Source organism: Meles meles, chromosome 8 (assembly GCF_922984935.1).
Source record: "Meles meles chromosome 8, mMelMel3.1 paternal haplotype, whole genome shotgun sequence".
NCBI classification, from domain to species: domain Eukaryota; kingdom Metazoa; phylum Chordata; class Mammalia; order Carnivora; family Mustelidae; genus Meles; species Meles meles.
Genome location: NC_060073.1, coordinates 103962507 through 103983557, shown reverse-complemented (window position 1 = coordinate 103983557; position 21051 = coordinate 103962507). Strand labels below are relative to the sequence as shown.

Here is a 21051-nt window from a genome sequence, read left to right as displayed (position 1 = left end):
GCCAAGTTCCAGGACTGAGATCCTGATGTCCCTTGCTTTGAGCCACTACTCGCAACTGTTCTCCTAGGGTGACAGATCGGAAAAGAAAGGAAATTGGTTTATGGTGGGGCAGAGGGCTTGAGATTAGACATAAAAAATGTTCTGACAATGAGGGCTGTTTGGTCGTAGTCAGGGTAATTAGGCTCGTTAGAGCTCTTCCTCTGAGGGCCTTTACTGTTACAAAGAATGGAGGCTTCTATGCCTGGCTGGTTTAAGGGACACACTCTGTGTTCCAAGCATGGGGGCTGGCCCACTTGAACAATCTGACAGCCCGGCTGGGGTACAAGACAATGACACATGAAACCGTTAGATTATGGGGGACGATAGCGCAGGGTGAGTGCCTGAAGGCGGCTGGCGGCAAGCAAGGGCTATGGCAGGCACATATTATTGCGGTTTCTAGCAAGGGCTCTGTGGTAGTTAGACCTGTGTTTGAGTCCCTGCTGGACCTCCTCCTCGTGTGACCCTGAGAACATGACTTAACCTCTGCAAGCCTCCGTTTCCTAGCCAGTAAAAGACAGGCTAAGAATAGAGCCTACTTTGGAGAGTTGCCATGAAAATTAACGAAGATGATACACGTAAAGTGCTTGGCACAGACCTTGCACATAATAAGGATACAATGAATGGGAGGGGCTATCATAATTGTTACTGTGGGAGTCCAGAGGCCAGAGAGAGAAGGACAGAGCAGAGCTGTAGGTCAGTAGCTGAGAAAGCCTTCCTGGGAAACTCCAGTTTTGTCCTGGATCTTGAAGAATGGGTTGGGTAAAATCAAAAGAAAGGACTAGGGACAGAGACGGGGGTTCACGTGGCGGGGTGAGACTTCAGATTCTGTATCGTAAAAGAAAATTCTAATTTGATCTGTGGTTAAACTAAAGGAAGAAGCTGATTAGGGCAAAGGGATGATAGAGGAGATGAGTTTTTCTGTCTTTGTTCAAACCCAGAATTTCAATAGAGGTAAAGACAGCCCCTCAGAGACTCAAAAAAAAAAAAAAAGGAAGAAGAAGAAGAAAGAAGAAAGAAGAAGAAGCCACACACACAGGGCTTTTCTGCTTACTTCCGAGATCTCCCTGGGATGAAGGGGAAGGGGCCTGGGAACATGGCTTGGGGCAGAGTGGGTGATGGATGAGGACAGGCCCAGAAATAGGGGAAGTTAGGAAATGCGGGTGAGGCCCTAATGACCGTGTGGATTGACTCATGTGAGAAGACCCAGCTCGAAGGCTAGACAGAGATGAGTAGCCTAGCAGGCAGGAACCCTGGCCATCTCGTCTTCAGTCCTGCCAGCTCAGGGTGGGAGGGCCCAGGAGTGCAGTCTTTGTGCTAATCCATTATTCTCTGACAGCCTGCCTTATCTCCCTGATGTGAAGATAAACTCCTTAGGGGCCAGAGTAGTTCTCCAGGAAAGACGTTGTTTGTTTTAGATCCTCTCTGCTCAGCCCTCTGGTCAAGTACTGACTGTCAGACCTCTTAGATCAAGCATCACCTGGGCCTTTGTTAAAAATGCAAATTCTTTTTTTTTTCCCCTCACCAGTGTCTGTTTGGCTAAATTTAGGGACCCAGGTGTTTGTTTGTTTTGTTTGGTTTTGTTTTTAACAAGCTCCCAGATGATTCTTTTGATAAGGCAAATTTGGAAGACACTGAGTTAGATAATCTCTTGACTCCTTTTCAGTCCTCCCAATGCAGGCAGGCTGCAGAGTATAGTAGAAAGAGCCCTGGGTGGGCAGTAAGGAGACAGGTTCTAGGCCCAACCTTGCAGTTCACGGGGTCGGGGCCTGCTATGGGCGCCCTCACAGTACCCGGCTGTCTGGGTACCCCGTGTCATCTTTGGTACTAATAAGAATACCATGCTGGGGTGAATTTGGAAGGGAAGGAGGCCAGAGAGAATTCAAATCTATGATCAAGATCTCAGAAGGAACAGGGGGACTGAGACTAAACAGAAGTGAAATGGACATGGGAAACAATAGGTTCTGAGGTTTTCCCTGGGGCTTTCTGTTCCAATGGAATTGGCAGGACATCATAGGTCTCAGCAACTCCCACTAGACACAGGGCAACACATAGGCCTAAAGAATTTTTAAAACGTTCCCAAAGCATACAGTTACTCAGAGGAAGCAGGAATCCCAATCCCCCTTGCCCTCACCCTGGTCGCTGTTGAGGTACATCTCAGGGCGGTCATATTTTCTTGGGACTTGTGGAAGAAACCCCTGTGGGTCAAGCGCCAGCGCCCTGAGGCCCTAGTCATTTTCCTGAATCTCCCTGGATTTGCTGGGAGGGAGGACGGGGATCTGGGGAGGTGGGCAGGACTGAGGAGAGGCCATGAATCTGGCTAGCGGGGGAGATGGGACTGAAAAGAAAAGTGCCCTGGAGCTCACAAAATGGGGGCAAGCCAAGGGGCCCGTCGGGAGAGGTGGCATGACTTATCAAACTATCTCACCAGAGAGATGGCAAAGCTGGGCGGGAACATCAGTTCATCCCTCCAAGGACCCAGGGCAGTCAAAAGGCTGAAGGAGAGGTGCGGTCTGATTTTGCAAAAACTTTTTAGAAATTCGCTGTGTCAGAGAAACTCAAAGACCAAACAAAACCCCTGAAACACCAAGCCCGATTATTTCGTCCACGTGGCACAAGAACAAGCCAAAAGGGCTGGGGGGGGGGGGGGGAGGAGAGGGGGAAGAGTCACCCGTCCCGCCCCTGCTGGGAGGAAGGGATTTGCCGGGACAGCCGACACAGCCAGGTCGCACGGGGCGCGGCAGGGAGGGAGGGAGATTGAGAAAGCCCTTTTCCCACAAAGCCGCTGTGCGGCGGTCCCCGGCCCCCGCCCCCTCCCCCGGGCCACCGCCGGAGTGCGGGGAGCCGCCTGGAGCCCTTTAAGGGCCGAGAGGTGCGCGGTCTCTTTAAGGCAGGTCCTGGTGGTTTCTGTTTTCCGAAGGAAGTGACGGGGGGTGGGATTGAATGAAAAGTGCAAAACAGAGTCTCGGAGCTCCAGAGTCGGGGGCCGCGGCAGTCGCGGCGCTGGGCCGGTGGGCGGGCGCGGGGGCCTCGGGAGCGCCGCGTCCGCCTCGGAGCCGCCGGGGGGCGCGCGGCGGAGCGCAGCCCACGTGCGTCCGCGCCACGTCTCGGGCCCCCAGCGCCTGAGCCCCCGGGGAGCCGCTGCTACGCGCCCCTAACTAGCCGGTAACTTCGCGCGAAGTTTGGCAGCGCCCCTCGCCGCACGCTCGCGGCCGGCCGGGCCCCCGGGGATGCGCCCGCCCGGCGGCTGCGGGGTCCCCACGGCGCCCCCCGCGCCGCTGCTGCTGCTGTTGCCGCTGCTCGTGTCGCTTCTCGGGGCGGCGCGCGGCGTGGGCGCGGGAACGAGCGCGTCGGCCGAGCTGCGGGTCCGCGTGCGGCTGCCCGACGGCCAGGTCACCGAGGAGAGCCTGCAGGCGGACAGCGACGCCGACAGCATCAGCCTCGAGCTGCGCAAGCCAGACGGCACCCTCGTCTCCTTCACTGCCGACTTCAAGAAGGTAAGGCACCCTCGCTCGCCCGGCGGGACCCAGGAGCCCGAGCGCCCCGGGGTCCCGGTCGCACTGAGGCCTGCAGGTGGAAGGCGAGCCAGGAGAGGCACAAGACTTAGCCAGGGTCACGTCGCGGGGCTCTTCTCTACACCCCTGTGCAGGCTTCCCAAAGCCCGGCCCTTTCATTCTGCCCAGGGGGAATTCTGCTGTCGCCCCCTCCAGCCTCTCGCCCCTTTGCTCGGGGTTCCCAGGCCCCTGCTCATTCCCACTCCCGGAGCAACCCGTTGCCCACTTCTCTTTCGGCTCTCCCAGAGCCCTCCAGGTGCTGACTCTCCAGAAATGCTAACTCCCTTCTTGGGGTAATTTGCCTCTGCTCTGGAGGAGAAAGTCCTGGGAGAGCGATCAGAGATCACGGGTTCTTGCCCTGTGGTCTTGGGCAAGTCCCTTTTCTTCTCTGGCTTTCCTTTGCCACCTCTGTACAGGTCAGTGAGGTGGCTCCAGGCCTCTCAGCCCTGACGTTTTGGAGTCTATAAACCAACCCTGCTGTTTCACTTTCCAAGAGTGGAGACATGGAGGCGGGCAGGGCGGACATAAGGGTGGATTGTCCCTATCCCTCCGGAGCCAAGGAGATGCTACCTCTCCTCTCTGGTTTGGAAGGCTGGAAAGCTTGCTGAAGGACGACCTGGTGAGAGGCCCCACAGGAGGTCCCCACTCTCTGGGAGAGCTGCCCCTCCTTGCCCTGCCTGGCCAGACAGCTGGCCAACCTCCATGTTTTGGCCCAGATTGCAAGAAGGGGGACAGAAACCAGGCTCTACTCAGTGTATGTGTAAGGAACCAGAAGGAACCTTGTAGAGGGTCTGGAAGGTGGGCCTGGCCCCCAGGGTGGTTGGGCCTGCAACCACCTGGGTTGGTGGGGAAGGCAATGGAGGGACTGGGGGGTTATCAGCAAATGGGCCTGGAAGGGTAACGAGGGACTAACGGTGACCCAGCAGCAGGAATTCTGGAAGGAAAGAGGGTGGGTGAGATGTAGGTACTCAAAGGGAGTCTCCTGCTATACACACACACACACACACACACACACACACACACACACACACACACACACCAGCCCCTTTTCAGCTAAAAAAAGAGGCCCTGTCCCTTGGGGGACTGGAGAGGTGGGGACAGTTAGATAACTGGACAGCTGGAGAAGCTCAGGCCTGGCCCAAGCCGCTCTCCCTCCTCCCTCTTAGAGAGTGGGAGTTTGAGGGAAGATGGGCAGAATATGGGGAGCCAGTGAGGGACCCAGAAAAACTGCTATTGAGAGCGTGGGCCAGGACGGAGGGTGGGGGGAATCCTGTGGACAGTGGAAGAAGGGCTTCACTGCTAATCTGTCCCCAAACTACTGAATTACCACTGACGTCGGACATACGTAGACCATGGGAGTGTTGGGGGTGGTCACGGTGGGAAGACTTTATAGCCCATCCTTACTGGGCAGGCACAACTTAGGTTCTCCTATTCAGGCAGGGGCCTGGAAGGGTAGCCAGTGTGGAGAGAGGGAAGCTGACGGGGACATACCCACCTCCCCATACCCACACTCTAGGGAAACTTGGTCGCTTGTGTTCTTTTCCGGGAAATCCCAGTAGGGTCTGGACCCCTCAGGAGGCAGCCGTCTAATCTTTGTCTCTAACCCTCCACAGAAGCCCTTTTTCCTTAAGAGTGAGCCTCTGGCTGAGCCAAGAGCCTCCTACTTTCTTGTCTCCTGCCCATTGTTCTATGGCATCTGGAACCCTGGAGAGAGGCTTCTCCACTCCTGGGACCTCTCCTAAGCTGTGGCTAGGACGCAAGGGCTGAGATTTTATAAACCCTGGCTGCAGCATGGACGATTTCATTGCTCTGCCCTGCAGGCAGGGAGAGGGGGGAGCCCCCGTGGCAGTGGGGCGGAGGACTGGGGCCTGGAGCTGAGAGCAGAGTTGGGGGGCAGACGGCCCAGTGAGAGAATCCATTTGGAGCGGACTGCCAGAGTCCCATTTTAATCCCTGCAGTGATTCAAATCTCCACCCAGGTTTCCAAAGTCTACTTTTCAGGTTAGCCTCTGACCCAGAAGCTGGCATTTCACACCCTCCAAGCCATCTCCAATTTCACCAGCAAGGGCAGGAATCGGCAGGGGGGGGGGGGGGTTGCAGAGAGGAAAGCCCGCTCTGTATAGTCTCCCCAGCTCTGGGTTGCTCCGCTAGCCTGGGCAGAGCAGAATAGCCTTCACGCCTGCCCCAGGCCACTGTCTACGCTGGCCAGAGCAGCTTCTCTATACGGATCCTTCTGGGGGGGACTCCTGGGCCACTCTCCTGTGGCCCACTTAGTTCCCAAGGCCTCCATGTGCCCCACGGTCTTTGGCAGATTCGCACAAGGTTCTATCTGGAAGGAAGGATTCTTCCTATGGGAAAAAAAAATTGTGGGGATTGTGTTTCTTTTGTGTAGCAAACATAAATTGGGGTGCTTTGGGGAAATGCCCTAGTCCACTTAGGAAAAGCGATGGTTGCCCTTTTCTTACCTTCAGGAGGTAGTCCAGGCTGAAATAAACAGACCTGGTTTAACCTGGGCAGGGTACTTGATCTCAGCAGGCTTTCGTTTCTTCACCTGTACAAGGGGGGTGATGACGGTACCAGTCCCGTGACTATCAAGAGAACCAATCAGGTAATATGTCTTAAATACCCACTAGGCATTGGCTGCTATGCTAAGTGCTTAAGAAATAGAAGACCGTGAACTTTTGTAATCGTTGCCTACATCACATTTCATCGTGGGTCCTCCCTGCTGAGCTTGGACTCGGACAGGTTGAAGGACGGACCCAGAGTCCCACACAAAGTCAGCCCTGAGCCTGGAGGTGCCTTGAGGCTCTTACCGTAGCCTTCTTGAAGCACCGTGTGTTGGAGCTCTCCAGAGAAGCAGAAACGACAGGACATAGAGCAAGAGCTAGAGAAAGAAACGTTGCGAGAGATCGACTCCCATGATTCTGGAGGCTCAGAAGCCCTACGATCTGCCATGTGCAAGCTGGAGGCCCAGGGAAGCGGGCACTGTGGCTTCAGCCAGAGTCCGCAGGCCTGAGAAGCAGGTGCGTCAGTGACTTAGGGCAGAACGTGGACGTCCCAGCTCAGGCAGAGGGCGTGTTCGCCCTTCCTCTGCTTTCTGTTCTACCCATACCCTCTCCAGGCTGGATGATACCCCTCACACGGGGGTGGGGGTGGGGGGGTGGCCATCGTTTTGACTCATTCTGCCAGTTGAAATGTTCGTCTCCTCTGGAAACACTCTCAAAGATCTGCCCAGCTGTAATGTTTTACCGGCTCTCCGGACATCTGTTCACCCAGTCAAGTTGACACAAAACTGTCACTCTCCACAATTTCTGGCCAGCCCCTCTGAGCCGGGAGCCGTCATTCTTGTTCTGCCAAAATCCAGGGGGCTGCGGGCAGTGCCCCTGGCTGGAGGCGTCACAGAGCCCTGGTTCAGGCCCATCCTAGCCCCACCCCCGGCCCCTTCTCTCCAGCGATCCCCCCACCAGCTCCACCCTGCAGCACCCACCTCCTCCAAGAGGCAGGGTTCTAGCACGGTCTGGCTCTGCTCACATGGCCATGGCCACACCGTAGGCGGTAAGAGTACTGAGAATAATCCGCTCGCTGTAGGACACATAGCCCAGAGCCAGGGGAACGGTTGTCAACTCTGCAAGTAGCTTGGAGCTATCAGTGGCCGTCCTGTGTCACTGCATGCCCTGCCCCAAGGCTGCTGACCATCAGGCAGATAGAGCTGAAGCTTTAAGAAGAAGCTCCTGGTCTCAGTGGCTCCAAAGCTTCAGGGCCCCATTAGAATCACTTGGAATCTCCCCATGCCTGGGCTGCCCTCCCCAGCTACGAACTCTGCTCTCTGGGGGCAACTTTTTTTTTTTTTAAAGAGGCCCCGGTGATTCCTGTGGGCAGCGAGTTTGGGAACCACTGGTGTGGCTGCTCCAGGGAAAGGGAGGGGACTTGGAGGAGGGCCCAGGTTAGGCTGTTAAGTGAAGGTAGAGCCCACACTCACCTCTTTGCAACCTGTCATTCTCCCCACAATAACCCTAATGTGTTTGAAGCAGCGGCTAGGCATTCGGCCTCATTCCACATGCCCTCAGTACACAAACTGTCATTCATAATACACACCCAATAGGCCATACTCTCCTTTATAATCCGGGTCCTGTGTGTATAATTATACCTGTGTGTGCGTGCTCACCGGGCGTATCGAACATGGGGCACGTCCCCACCCCCAGGCTCTAACCTGGCTTCTTGTCCATCAGCCCTCTCCGTCCCCCTCCCCCGAGCCGGTGTCCCCATCCAAGTTCTCTTTCCCCTTTGTCCCCCAGTCTGAATGTCCAAAAGCTGGGGGAGGGGATGAGTCATGTTCCAGGCGGCGTGGTTTGGTGCTGACCGGATGGGTAGGGTGGAGCCAAAAGATAGGAGAAAGTCATGTGAACTGTTTCTGGGTGGTGGGTACAATGTTGGGGCTGGGGAGGAAGAAACCACAGCCTCCAGAAATGTGGCGGGAGGGGTCCTGAGGGGCTGTGGGCTGGAGCCAAGATAAGGGGAGCCATATGGCAGTGTGGGTCAGCCCAAGGTCACTCTGAACGACCCAGGAGGAGTGGAAATATGAGCCCTTGGTTCCCTGACCTGAGCACCAGCGGGTGAGTGGGAGTCAAAGGAAGGAACCATCCAGAAAGCACCAGAGTCCCTGCCTTGGGGACTCCTGGTTGGGGTAGGGGAGCAGCATGGGAAGCTGCCTGCCATCAAAAGTCGTCTGAAAGATGTGGAATGTGCGTATGACTGTGCTGGGGCCAGAGGCTGTTTATTATAACCGGATCGTCACATCCCACGGAGGTCAGATAGGAGAAGCTTTTAGACACCAGTCTCCTGCTCCCCTGCCTTATGTGAGGTCCCTAAAACGTAGCAGTTTGGAACACAGGCGTGTGATGGATGGGTTGTCTTCATGGGGAACAGAGGGCAGCAGAGATGCTCTCAGAAGAGGCCCAGAAGTCTCTGGAGTCCAGAGCTTTCCTCATAGGAGTTTATGAGAAGTCACGAGATGCAATGACCTGGCTCCTGTCCGTGGGGCCCTCAGATCTACCAGCAGTCCCTCTGCCATGTTGAAGGAATTCCTCCATGGATCAGGGATCAGCAGGCCTGCCTGAACGTTCAGACGTGCTCCCTGGAGTCGAATGCCAATGTCCGGGGAAATCCTAGCCAAAGATCCTGGATCAGGCAGTGAAGATGCCCCCTGGACTGAGGGAGGGGTGGCTACTAGAAATAAAATGGGGGGAGGTTGAGTGGGCTCTTCCCTACCAGGCCACCCAGGCTGCAGAGAAGCGGTGACGGCAGTGGTTATAGAAAAACTCAGGACAGACTCGTGTCCCCAGGAAGACAGGGTGCAGCCTCGTGATGGGACATGCACATCCCCGGATCTCACCCACTGGGTGGTCGCTTGCTGTTGGTTGCTTGGACGCACAGTGTCATCTGAGTCTCCCTGCTGCATCGCGAGGCAGGCGTCGCCCCATTCTGCAGGTGTGCAAACGGAGGCTGGGGGCTGCGAAGTGACTTTGACAAGATTGCGTAGCTGGTGATCCCGGATTCAGACCCAGGGATCCGTCCACAGTATAGCGACTGACTGTGCATGGTACCATAAGAAGGCTCCTTCCAGAAGGCTAAAGAAACCCGAATTGAGGAGGGGAAGGGAAGGAGCCTGACAGAAAACCTTAATGCAGGGGAACAAACCCTCCTCTGTACAGACTTGGGCTGGACCCCTTCTCCCCGACCCCATAACCCCCTTGGCATGAGTCCCGACCCCTTGGCAGCTTTGTGCCTGAGACTCTAGCGCTGGAGGGGTGGGGGCGCGGGGACCGTTTGGAAGAGATCTCCCCGAGACTCCTGAGCGTTCGCTGTGTACATCTGTCTGCCCTTTACCAGTTGGGCGACTGGACAAGCCACTCACCCTCTCAGAGCCCCAGGCTCAGATGTGGCGCAAGCCGGGCAGAGACGATCGGGTGATGCTCCCAGGCTGGTGAGAAGCCAGGTCTGAGAGGCTGTCCCACAGCAGAGGCCCGCGGAGGCACGTGTGGAGTCAGGTAACGGGGCCAGCCCGGTGCCCCCGCGCCAGCTCTCCTCTCTCGCTGGGAAGCACAATGTGCCGGCCCCTTTATTTCCACTCTGGGGCCCAGAGCATCATTAGGACCCTCCATCCCGTAAGCTGGCAAGTGTTGAAGCGGCTGCCACTCGTGCATTCCGATAAAGGGCAGGGAGCAAGGGAGGCGTTGGGGCTGGGAATCTGGGCGAGAGAGGAGTCGGGAGCCCCATCTCAGGAGCCCTGAGTCAGCGGGGCCGTGGGGCGCAGTTGATCCACATAAAGCCTCACATTGTTCCCTGGGGCAGTTGGAACAGCAGTGACCTTTGCGATTTGGCTGACGGAGAACTGGGGGCTCAGGGGGCTGGGGCAGAGCAGGCGGCCACTGCTCATGGCCCGTGGCTGCACTAAAACCCCTTAACAAGAAGCTTTTGTCCCAGGGCAGCCCTGAGGGGGTACAGGCTCCCATTAACGGGGCCAGCCTGAGTCCCCGGGCACCGCCGTGGGAGTGGGCTTGGGCTGGCTTTGGGTCGACTCTGTTCACCCCTGTTCCTGCTCAAGGACACTGGGCAGAGTTGCCAAGGTGCTCCCGCACGGGGCAGTCAGCATGGGGTTAGGAAGGCGCTGGTTCCTGGCTGCCTCCCCTCATCCCCACGAAACCGGCCCCCTCTCTGGCCATGAAGCAGCCCCAGCCGGGAGCACAGGAATAAATATTTAGATTGGCTCAGCCCAGGCCGTGGAATCACACACTGTGCCGTGATGGGAAGGAGACAAAGATGGCAAAACACGTTCCCAGGGACAGTGCCAGCTGTCCAAGAGCGAGGAGCGGTGGGGGACAGGGGTGCTCCGCAAGAACCCTGGAGAGAAGGCCCCCAGCCTGGGTGCCCAGCAGGGCAGGGAGGTGTCGGGCCGCTCCCCACGCTGGCCCCCTTAGTCTCTGGCTCCCTGTTGGGTGGGGGCTGGGCTGAGAGAGCAGGCGGGCTCCCTGGAGGAGGGGGCTGAGTGTGAGGACCTTGTTGGACGTGGGTGAGAGTGTGCACAAGGGAGTGCTTGAGGCTTGGAGAAAGGGGTGAGGAGGCTCGGGGGGGGGCAGGGGGGACACAGAGCGAGGCAGCATGTTCCTGTGGGAGCGGGGGAGAGACAGGAGCAGCTGTGGGTTAAAGAGATTGTTCGAGAAGCAGCAAGTACGCAGGAAAGACGACAGACGTGGGGTCTGTGAATGGTGGAAAGCAGGTGGGCATTCGCGTGCATGAGCCAGGGTTCCGCTGGACTGTAACATAAAACCCCAAGGGCGGCCGAGGCAAGAGAGAAGTTTGTTTCCCTCCCTGGCATCTACTCCAAGGCTGCGAACGGCTCCAAGGCTGCGAATGGTAGGGGAGGGCAGGGTGCTGGCTCCAAGGTCTTCCCCACTGAACTCCCAGGGGGCTTCTGTGTGCAGCGTCGCTCCCCCTCCCAGCAGTAAGCTTCCCCCGGGGCCTCTCCCCAGGCAGGCTGCACCTGGGCCTGGCACAGGATGTCTGCCATTCTGGGACATAGGGCTGGGAGCCTGCGCTTCCCAGAGCAGCTGTGGGCTGTCTTCCTAGATGTTCACCCGGAGCCCGGGCACAGCTGGGTCAGCACCACCTTCTCTCGGGGAGATGCAGTGGGTCTCCGAAGTGCAGCCTGGAAGAGGGCGAACCCAAAGAAGGACAGTGTGTGCACAGGGGCTGATGGAGGCCTGGGGGCTCAGAGGAGCATAAGGATCACTGGACCGTGAGTCAGGAGGTCCGGGCTGCTGGTCCTGGTTCTGCAGCCGCATGACTTGTGAAGGTCATGTCCCCAGCCAGATCCTCGCTGGGTGGTGAACTAAGTGATGCCCCGGAACCTGCTAAAAGCCGAAATGACAACAGGGGTTGGGGACTACCAGCCTGTAGGACTAACAGTCTTCTCAATGGCAGCTGATAGAGACCCCAGAGCACGCATGCGGGGGGGGGGGGGCTTCACTCAGCTACGAAGCTTTGAGCTCCTGCTCTGGGCCAGACCCTGAAGTTACTGCCTACGTCAGGTCTAGTTTCTGCCCTTGAACCAGGGGCAGATTTCATATGGGACTTGGATGACTTGTTGCCAGGGCAGAAGATGCCACAAGAGGACGGGGTCCTCTATGAAGGCTCTTAAATCAGGTGCACACTGGACTGACACAGCTCAAGTTTCGGATCCAGCTCAGAACCCACCAGTGACTGGAGCTCAGACTCCTCGGCTGGACTCTCAGACCCACTGTCCCGCCCCTCGTACCAGCCTCTTCCTCCTACCCCTGTGCCCTCCCTCGCCCCATCCCGTCCCTGGTGGTTTGCTCAGGATGTTTCCACGCTCTCCTTTGTGCGCTCCCTCCTCTGTCCATTCATTCCCAGGCGCGTGGGGAGCACCTGCTGTGGTCTAGGGGCGGGGAATCACTGCAAATAAGATGCTTTCCCAGCCTCAAGGAGCTGAGTCTGGAAGGTACGGCAAGACATGGTCACAGACCACCGAGCTTGTGCTGTCGAGGTTAGGAGCTGGGCCTCCTGAGCCTGCTGGCAGGTTGGTGAGGGCAGCGTCGGGAGGACAGGCTGGAGGAGGGGACGCACTGGAACCGAGCCCTGAGAGATGATAGGCAGAGGGGGACAGGGCAGCCCCAGCAGAGGAATCAGCTCAGGGACAGGCCCAAGGCCTCATCACTCGCTCTGGGAGCTGCCCGCCCTTTAGTTCAATGCTCAGGGAGTACGAGAGAAGCCGGCGGTGACGGTGGAGGCCAGCCTCAGGAGGGTACACTTTAGGGCGAGGGCAAAAGGAGCTTCCAAAGGGCATTGGGCAGATCAGTAACAATGTGGAGGGACAGATTCTGTGGGGGTCTTAGGAGAGCCTCCCATCTCCCTGTCGTGTGTAAATTCCTCTCTCTCTTTGCCAGAAAGCACCCCCATCCTTGGACTGTCAGGGACCCCTGAAGTGTCTCTCGTTCTGGAGAAGTGTTCCCTCTCTCCCTGCCTCCCAATCCCTTCCCTAAGAGGACAGCAAGTGCCCCTTCATCCATCCTTTGCCCCATAGTACTTGTCATAAACCTCAAGCCCAGGCCTTGTGTGATGCACTGACTGTTATAGGAGGTCATCCTCTCCATGAGCCCCTTGAAGACTGGGGCCTCTGCCTTGTCTTGGCCATTTTCCCACCCAGCCTGGTGCCTGTGAAGGCTGTGCCCTATGTAATGCTAACCAGTGCTCTCTCACAGGTTTGCAGATTCCCTACAAGCCCCAGAGGAGTCCCCTGACTCTCTGGGCCTCAGGTACACCTTGAGGAGAACAGTCTTTGCTCCTGCTTGGACAGGTCTGGAGGAGATCACGGCTGGAGCCAGGCCGAGATCACAGTGATACTAGACAAAGGGTTCAGCCCACTGTGTTCTGAGACCTTTCACTCATTTTCTCCTCACAGTAATCCCCGGAGGAGTAGGTATTGTTAGTTTAACTCATTGAACAGATGTGGAAACTAAGGTACGGGGACGTGCATTCCCCCAAGGTCCCACGGCTGGTGTCAGCCAAGCCAGCATTGGAACATAGGTAGTGTGGATACCAGAGCCTTTGCTCGTGACTATGCGCTGTCCTACAACCTGTCTGCTCCTGAGCTTTGCTTAAAACCACAAAGGACTTCAGCCAGTGCTCGTGATCTCCATGGCACATGAGCCTCTCCGGGGCCCCGGGGGTCAGCCCTGGTCCCGGGAGGCTCTGCGGCTTCCCGGCGGGCTAGAGATTCCCAGGAGCTCACACGAGCAGTAACCTTACAGAAACTGCCATCTCGGGAGTCCTAGCCTGAGTCCTGGACCTGAGAAACTTGCCTCCAGCACCCTGACATCCCAGCTGTGCCATCTGCCTTGGGCACGAGGCCACATCCGGGTGACTCATCCCAGGGCACTCTCGGGCAAAGAGGAAGCTTGGAGCCAGGCTTCCTTTTGGCCGGGGCCTAGCATCTGGCCAGATGTTTGCCAAAGCAGGGAGACCTGTCCCCCTGCCCTTTCCTCTGTGCTGGGGGGGAGAGGGGCCCCTGGAACCTTGGCAGTGAGTCAGGTGTAGAGAGTAGAAGGTAGGAAGGACACTGGCCAGGATAATGGAGCCAAGTAGGTCCAGAAGTTCGGGGCGGCCCCTCCCTCCCAGGGGTCAGCAAGTGGAAGGTGGTTTTTGTGGAGAAATAGGGCCAGGAAGACTAGAGAATGTAGAGTCCGCAGAGGTTCTGGGCAGGCAGGCTGGCAGGTGGGACAGAAAGGTGACCTGGCTTCGGGAGCCCTCCTCTCTGTGTCACACGCTGGTTCTTGTTAGTCACACAGAACTGTGAATGCCAGCTGCCACACTCCCAGGGCAGGTCTACACAGGACTTCCAGGCAGGGCTGGAAGAGGAAACTGAGTTCTGATCCTGGTTCTGCCAACCGCAATTGTGTGGCCAAGGGCAGACCACCCTGCCTCTCTGGGCCTGGGCTTTGGTTTCTCAAGCCACGGAGGACATCTGGGAGGCAGTGGGACCTTGTGGCCGGGAGAGCGCAGGCTTGGGAGTCAGACTGCCCGGGGTTAAAATTCCAGCCGCATTTCCTCCTAGTCCCGTGACCTTGAGCAAGGAACCTGTTCCCAACTAAGTCATAATCATCCTCCCTACCTCCTGTTGGTGTAAAGATTTTAAACAGGACAATACATCCTATTTGACTCATAATAACAATGACGTGTCCCTTCCAGTAATAAACTTCAATAAATCCGGGCCCCTCCATAGGTCGATCTTCTCCGTCAATGAGAAATCCTCAGTTTCTCTCTTCACCCCGGTCAGATTCCCATTTTGGTATCATTTTGCTGATGTTGCCAACATTGTTGTTTAATACAACAGAGTGAGGGAAAGACTAGAACAGGTGATTGTTTACCCCCTGGTCTGGTCCAAGAGTCAAAACGCTTTCTCTTAACGGTGGGCAGGGGATATCCCTAAGCAGAGAGACCACTCCTCAGCCATCGGACCCCAGGGTTTGGCATGTGGCTGCGGCTTCGGAGAGGACACTGTGACTGTTCCAGATAAGGCTCTTTTTTTTTTTTTTTTTTTAGATTTTATTTATTTATTTGAGAGAGAGAGGGATCACACGTAGGCAGAGAGGCAGGCAGAGAGAGGGGGGAAGCAGGCTCCCCGCTGAGCAGAGAGCCCGATGCAGGGCTCGATCCCAGGACCCTGAGATCATGACCTGAGCCGAAGGCAGAGGCTTAACCCACTGAGCCACCCAGGCGCCCCGAAGATAAGGCTCTTTTAAAGAGTCATTGCTGAAAATCCCTGGGAGATAGATGTCAGCTCCCGCCCCCCCTCGTGTCCTGCCAGGGACATCCAGCTGACTCCAGCCTTCAGAGGGGAAGTCTGGTATCGGGTCTCACCTGGCAGGAAGTGAGCTCCAAGTGGAAAGCACACTAGTGGGCCAGCCTCCAGTCGACCTGAGCGAATGGAAGATCAGATGACCCAGGCTGGCCGGTGGGGAGAGTCCAGCCTCGTGGCCCAAGAGCGGATTTCCTGTCGAGAGGAAGCTGGGGTTCACCCGAGCTCTGATTCACCTTCCCCACAAGTCTGGCATCAACAAAACCCTCATGGGGACGTTCTCACCAGCTGGGCCTCAGTCTCCCTTTCTGCACTATTGATGGAAAATCTTCCCACACATGCCCACCCCCCGTTGTCCTAGAGATCATTTGTAGTAAAAGGAAGCAAGAGAAATGTCCCTGGAGAGGCAAGGGACTTTACAAGTGCGTGGGGCTTTGTGGGATGGTGGCAGTGACTGGCTCCGGTCACCTGCAGGGAGGAGATGCCCCCCCAGCAAGCCCCTGCTGAGCACTGAGTCGGGGTGGACATTCTTCTGGGCCCCACACACTCACTCAATTTTCACCATGACCCGACCAGCTAAATGCCTTAGTGTCCCCGTCTTACAAGTGAGGCTCACGGAAGCTGGAACCTATGGCTGCGCCCTGGCTAATACGTTGCAGAGTTGGGGTGCAGCTCCCCCTCGTTGTGTTATAGGAACCCAAGGGAGCCCTCGGCCCCCGTTTCAGAGCGGTACTCTAGTGAGCGCTCAGGAAGCCCTCTGAGAATGCGGGAAGCCAGGGCACGCGCATTGAAAGATGCACAGCAAAAAAAAAAAAAAAAAAAGGAAGAATGATGCACAGCTGGCAGGGCTGTGTATGCCCAGTGCCAAGACAGGGCCACTGGGACACTGGAGGGGGATGGTCATTATGGCCAGGGGACCTCCCTGGCCAGGGTGGGGGGGGGGGTCTTGACAGATTGAGACCACTTCTGACTGGGACCTGCTGACTTCTCACTGGGAGCAGTTAGCCAAGGCCCAGAATTGGGTGAGAGCACAGGGTTCCAGCAGCCAGACTGGGAGGGGGACCCCATCCACCCCTGCAGCCCCTCTCCCTTCTCCCTCTGCTCTCCTCCAGCCTCCCCCATTCATGCAATGCCTGAGGAACAGGAAAGAGCCATTGGCCTGCTGGCAATGCCATTAGTAACCCCATGGGAAAAGGGGAAGTGGAGAGGGGAGGGGAAAGGTGAGCCACGCCAGTCCTTCAGGCCAGAAGTTGGCAACAGCTACAGCCCGCCTGCGAGGTGTCTGCCCTCAGCCCCATCCTGTGCCCACTCCCTCCCTCTGAGGTGGGGATGGCCAGGAGCCCGGCTGATCAGAAACCCTTAGACCTTTTGAGGGGCACCAGTTTCTGGGCCTCCCCCACACCTCCCAAATAGGAATGTCTGTGAGAGGAACTCTGGAATCTAGGCTTGTCAGAAGTTCAGTCCCGCCCCTAGTACGCCTGGTCCAGTAGTTTATAGGGGCTGTGACCCACTCTGATCTGGGGGCCACAGGGGTGCCACCGAGGGCCCAGCTGTGAATGAACCAGGCACCAAACAAAGGTGCTGTTTCTTTTCAGGTGAAGTTCTGTACTTGTAAAGGGCTCTGTTTGGGAAAGCTTTCTGATAGTTCCCGCTGTGAGATTTGCCAGGAGGCTTTGGAACATCTGGGGTGTGTTTCTTTCAAGTCACGGGTTTAAATGGGAAAGAAAAAAATTCCTAGGCCAACAGGAGGGAAATGTCCATTGCAGGGCAAGGTCTGGGCCTGCATCCTGTCGTCCTGGTCCTGTCCGAGGCCTGAGCAGAGTGCTGGGTGGGCTGGGGGGGGAGGGGCGCCAACCCGCTCCAGCGGGTCCCCATCCTCCTGCCCTTTCCCACCAGGATGTGAAGATCTTCCGAGCCCTGATCCTGGGGGAGCTGGAGAAGGGGCAGAGTCAATTCCAGGCACTTTGCTTTGTCACCCGACTGCACCACAATGAGATCATCCCCAGTGAGGCCATGGCCAAGCTCCGACAGGTAAGTGCTCACCTCGGGCCTGCCCCAGCCTGGCTGCTGCCCCGGCACCACCCCCCCCCCCCAAGCCCTGCAGCCAGCCTGGCCCCAAGCCCGGACCCTACCCCAACGTCAGTCTCCCACCTGACACCGGACCCACCCTGGCCCTCTTCCCTGGCACCCCACTCTCACCCTGTACTCCCCAGACCCCTGATTGTGCCCTAGGCCATGCTGAACCCCATCGCCCAGATTGCTAATCTGCAGCCCCCCCCCCAACTGCCAGATCCCTCCAGTCCCCTAATCTCAGCTCCTCCCCCTTCATGGTGGAGGCTGGGGCTGGGAATCTGAAGTCAAATCCACCACCACTCCTCATCCAGGTGACATTGCAGGAGTGACCTCGCCAGCAAGGCCTTTCTTTTCTTTTCTTCTGTTTTTTTTTAAAGATTTTATTTATTTATTTGACAGACGGAGATCACAAGTAGGCAGAGAGGCAGGCAGAGAGAGAGGGAGGAAGCAGGCTCCCTGCTGAGCAGAGAGCCCGATGCGGGGCTCGATCCCAGGACCCTGGGATCGTGACCTGAGCCCAAGGCAGAGGCTTAACCCACTGAGCCACCCAGGTGCCCCAAGGCCTTTATTTTCTTACTGAGAAATGAGTTCTGGGAATGAAATGAGCTAATGCATGCCGTGTTCAGAACACTCCAGCCTGTCGGCCTGTGCCCCGACCCTTCCTGGACCTTGGGCGTCTCTCCAGCCTCACCTAAGTTCCAAAACCTTCCAGCAGGGCCTGTTCGAGGCCCTTCCCAGAGACCCCACCCCCTGCATGTTGGAAAATCTGGGACCCCAGAGGTCATCTGCTTTGGGACAGCTTGCCTGGCTGGCCACCTGCGCCACCCCCAGCCACTGTCACAATTCCCTGTCGGCCTCAGACGTCAGCCGGTGGCCAGCTGGAAGGGCTTGGCTCTGCCCTGAACATGGGTTTCTCCACCAGGTGGAGGCCATGCTTAGCGCCCCTTGATGGCCAGCCCGCCCCAGGGCTCTAAACGCCATCGGCCTTGGCTTGTCTGACACTTGGACACCAAGCAAGGGGTGGGCAGAGTATTCTGAGGCCGGGTGGGAGCGGCTCTTCTTCTCCCCGCAGAAGAACCCACGGGCGGTGCGGCAGGCCGAGGAGGTGCGGGGCCTGGAGCACCTGCACATGGACGTCGCCGTCAACTTCAGCCAGGGGGGCCTGCTGAGCCCCCACCTCCGCAACGTGTGCGCCGAGGCCGCGGAGAGCATCTACACGCGCCAGGAGGACGTCCGGTTCTGGCTGGAGCAAGGTCAGCGGGGTGCCGCACACCACGGTGTCGCAATGGCCAGGATAGGGAGTCGTGAGATACGGGAGTTCAGCAGAGGGTCCCCGAAGCCGGGCTGGGATTGGTCAGGGCAGGCTTCCTGGAGGAAGGGGTGCCCATGTGGCTCTTGAGTGAGAGGAGTCAGCCAGATGAAAGTGACCCTTTCCAGGTAGGGACCCACAGAACTGTGACTTGCCAGTCCCGTGGAGGGAGATAGCCAGGCAGCGCCTACCTTGTTCCTTCCCTCAGTGAGAACACAGATGGGACATGCGTCCTGGAGGGAGGCCCGGGTTGCAGGGTCCCGGTGGGGCCCAAAGACACCCATTCCTTCCCGCCCACCTCTGCTGCCCGCCTTGGAAGTCAGCACCTCTCCTTTCTTTCATGTCTCCTCTGATGTGAGCAGCTCTCCGCCGAGCTCCTTGAGGGCCCCGGCGTCTCTGTGGGCTCCCTGCCTTTAGGCCTGTGCGGCTTTGCTGCCGGTGCCTCTCCTGACACCGTTCCCAGGACCGTCCTCGGGTCCTCCGTGTAGAGGACACTGGGAAATGGCACAGCTCTAGTCCAGGTCCCTGGTCCTTCTGCCCAGCCGGCTGAACACGGGGCAAGTGCCTGCCCCTCCCGGGGCTCCCCTGGATTTCAAAACGCCCAGAGAGTTGTGCTCATGCCCTCCACACACAGCCCTCCCTGGTGAGCTGCACCCCACACTGCGGTGCAAGTCTGACACTGGCCCCTGCCCCCCGGGCCCCTGCCCCCCGGGGCTGCTCCCTCCCATGGCCACTGAGCCGACATCAGGGGCCAGGTCACGTCACCGCCATCTCCTTCCCGCACCCCCGCATGTGCGCTGGCCACGCTGATGTCCCGGCACGTGCGTGCTGGCCCTCCTCAGATGCCGCCTCCTTGAAGCCGCCCTGCTTGACTCTCGACTCCGTCGCATTCTAGTACAGCGATGTTTCTAAGCGTAGGGCGGCGTTGCCACTTGGAGGACTTGAAGTCAGCTGGCCCGGGGTTCCCTTCTCACTCCACTCCTTCCTCTGTGACCTCAGGCAGATCACTAAACCCCTCTGGGCCGAGTTTCTCATGGATCAGTCCAAGACCGGGAACGGGTACTTGGTTCCTCAGGTTGATGGGAGGCCCCAGGAGGCCATGCAGGGCCGGAGAGGGGGTCTGGGGTGGGGGGGGTGCCCTCTCTTGCCCCGCCGCTGACCCCCCCCTCTCTTTGCCAGGTGTGGACGGCTCCGTGTTTGAGGCTCTGCCTGAGGCCGTGGAGCCCTCGGGGCTGCGGCGCTGCGGGCAGGTGGGGGACAGCGGGAGGCCATGCATCTGCCGCTATGGCCTTAGCCTGGCCTGGTACCCGTGTTTGCTCAAATACTGCCACAGCCGCGACCGGCCGGCCCCCTACCGGTGCGGCATCCGCAGCTGCCAGAAGCACTACCGCTTTGACTTCTACGCGCCCCACAGGCAGCTGTGCCTCTGGGACGAGGAGCCCTAGCCGGGCGGGGGAGAAGACAGTGGTCCCTGAGGTGGCTGCTCTGCATCCCCCGCTCTTCCCCAGGCCACCAGAGGGGGTGGCACCCCTCCCACTGATGCCTTATTTCCCTCGATCGCCCGGGAGCCTCTGGCCCCATCACGTGAGACTGTGAAACGGGGTGTGGCGTGGCAGGGGTTAACTCACGGAGGCAGCCCCCTCCCACCCTGTGCCTCCCTTGGGGACAGAGAGAAGGGGGCTCTCCAAATTTGCCCCCCTCCCCTTAAGCTCCCCCTGAAGTGTTCTCTTTCAAGCAACCAAAATGTGATGGCCCGTGACTCTATTTAACTCTGAAGGTTTCGATCCAGGAAGGTGTCTGTGCCTGTGACACTGACCTACACACACACACACACACACACACACACACACACACACACACATCCCTTCCCCAACTCACGCATTTGGAAGGAGCCAGCCCCTCTGCACCACCCAGTGCCCACCAAGGAGGGGATCCCTGCCCTGGAGAGGGGGCTGCCGGGGACCGTCGCCATAGCCCCTACACCAGATCACAGTGCATTCTTGTCATTGCTGGCCTCCAACCCTGGGGCACGTGAGGACCTCCCGGCCCGGAGACAAACCAGATGTGCCTTTCCCCAGACCCAGACCCTGTGGGGACCGCAGGCACCAGCGTCCTCCGCTCTAAACGGAAATATTTTTGTAAGGCTCTGGGGCAGGGAGGGAGCATGAAGTACGAGGAAAACTTGAATCCCAGATTTTTAATGCAAAGTATTTATCATTTGTACCAGAAATAAAAGTTTAAATTTTTATTTGACTGAGGGGGCGCAATGCAGAGTTCTGAGAGCACTCCTGGCCGATGCTGCCACCTGGTGTCAGAAGTGTTCCATTACATGACCTTGACCCTGCTTGGGACACCTTCCAAGGCACCTGCTGTGCTCAGCCATTGCGCAGCAGGGAGGGGACCCAGGGGGCGGGGAGGGGGGCGCAGATTAGGGAAGGATAAGACAAAACTGCACAGAAGACACAGACATAGATGAGCAAGGGAGACAATAAAAGCCTAAGCTAGATTAAGGCAAGAAACAAGGCATAAACTCCAGAACCAGACTTTCGAGGTTCAAATCCTGGCCTTGATTCTTCTTTCCTGCATAATCTTGGGTCAGGGTCAGGCTACTTTACCTCTCTGTGCCTCAGCTCTCTGTTATACAATGAGCTTCAATGTGATGCTGGCGTAGGTTCATTCACGGGAAGCGACCAGCACGTAGCACTC

At 57.8% G+C, this 21051-nt stretch overlaps 1 protein-coding gene across 1 annotated transcript; it reads left to right on the top strand.

Moving 5' to 3' along the window:
- Nucleotides 1–2734: 2734 nt before the first annotated feature.
- On the top strand, nt 2735–20598 carry OAF (out at first homolog). Its single transcript, XM_046015066.1, has 4 exons — nt 2735–3533; nt 16860–16994; nt 18109–18289; nt 19525–20598. The coding sequence occupies exons 1-4, from the start codon at nt 3267–3269 to the stop codon at nt 19788–19790; spliced, it is 849 nt and encodes a 282-aa protein (XP_045871022.1). The 5' UTR covers nt 2735–3266; the 3' UTR covers nt 19791–20598.
- The last annotated feature ends 453 nt before the right edge of the window (nt 20599–21051 follow it).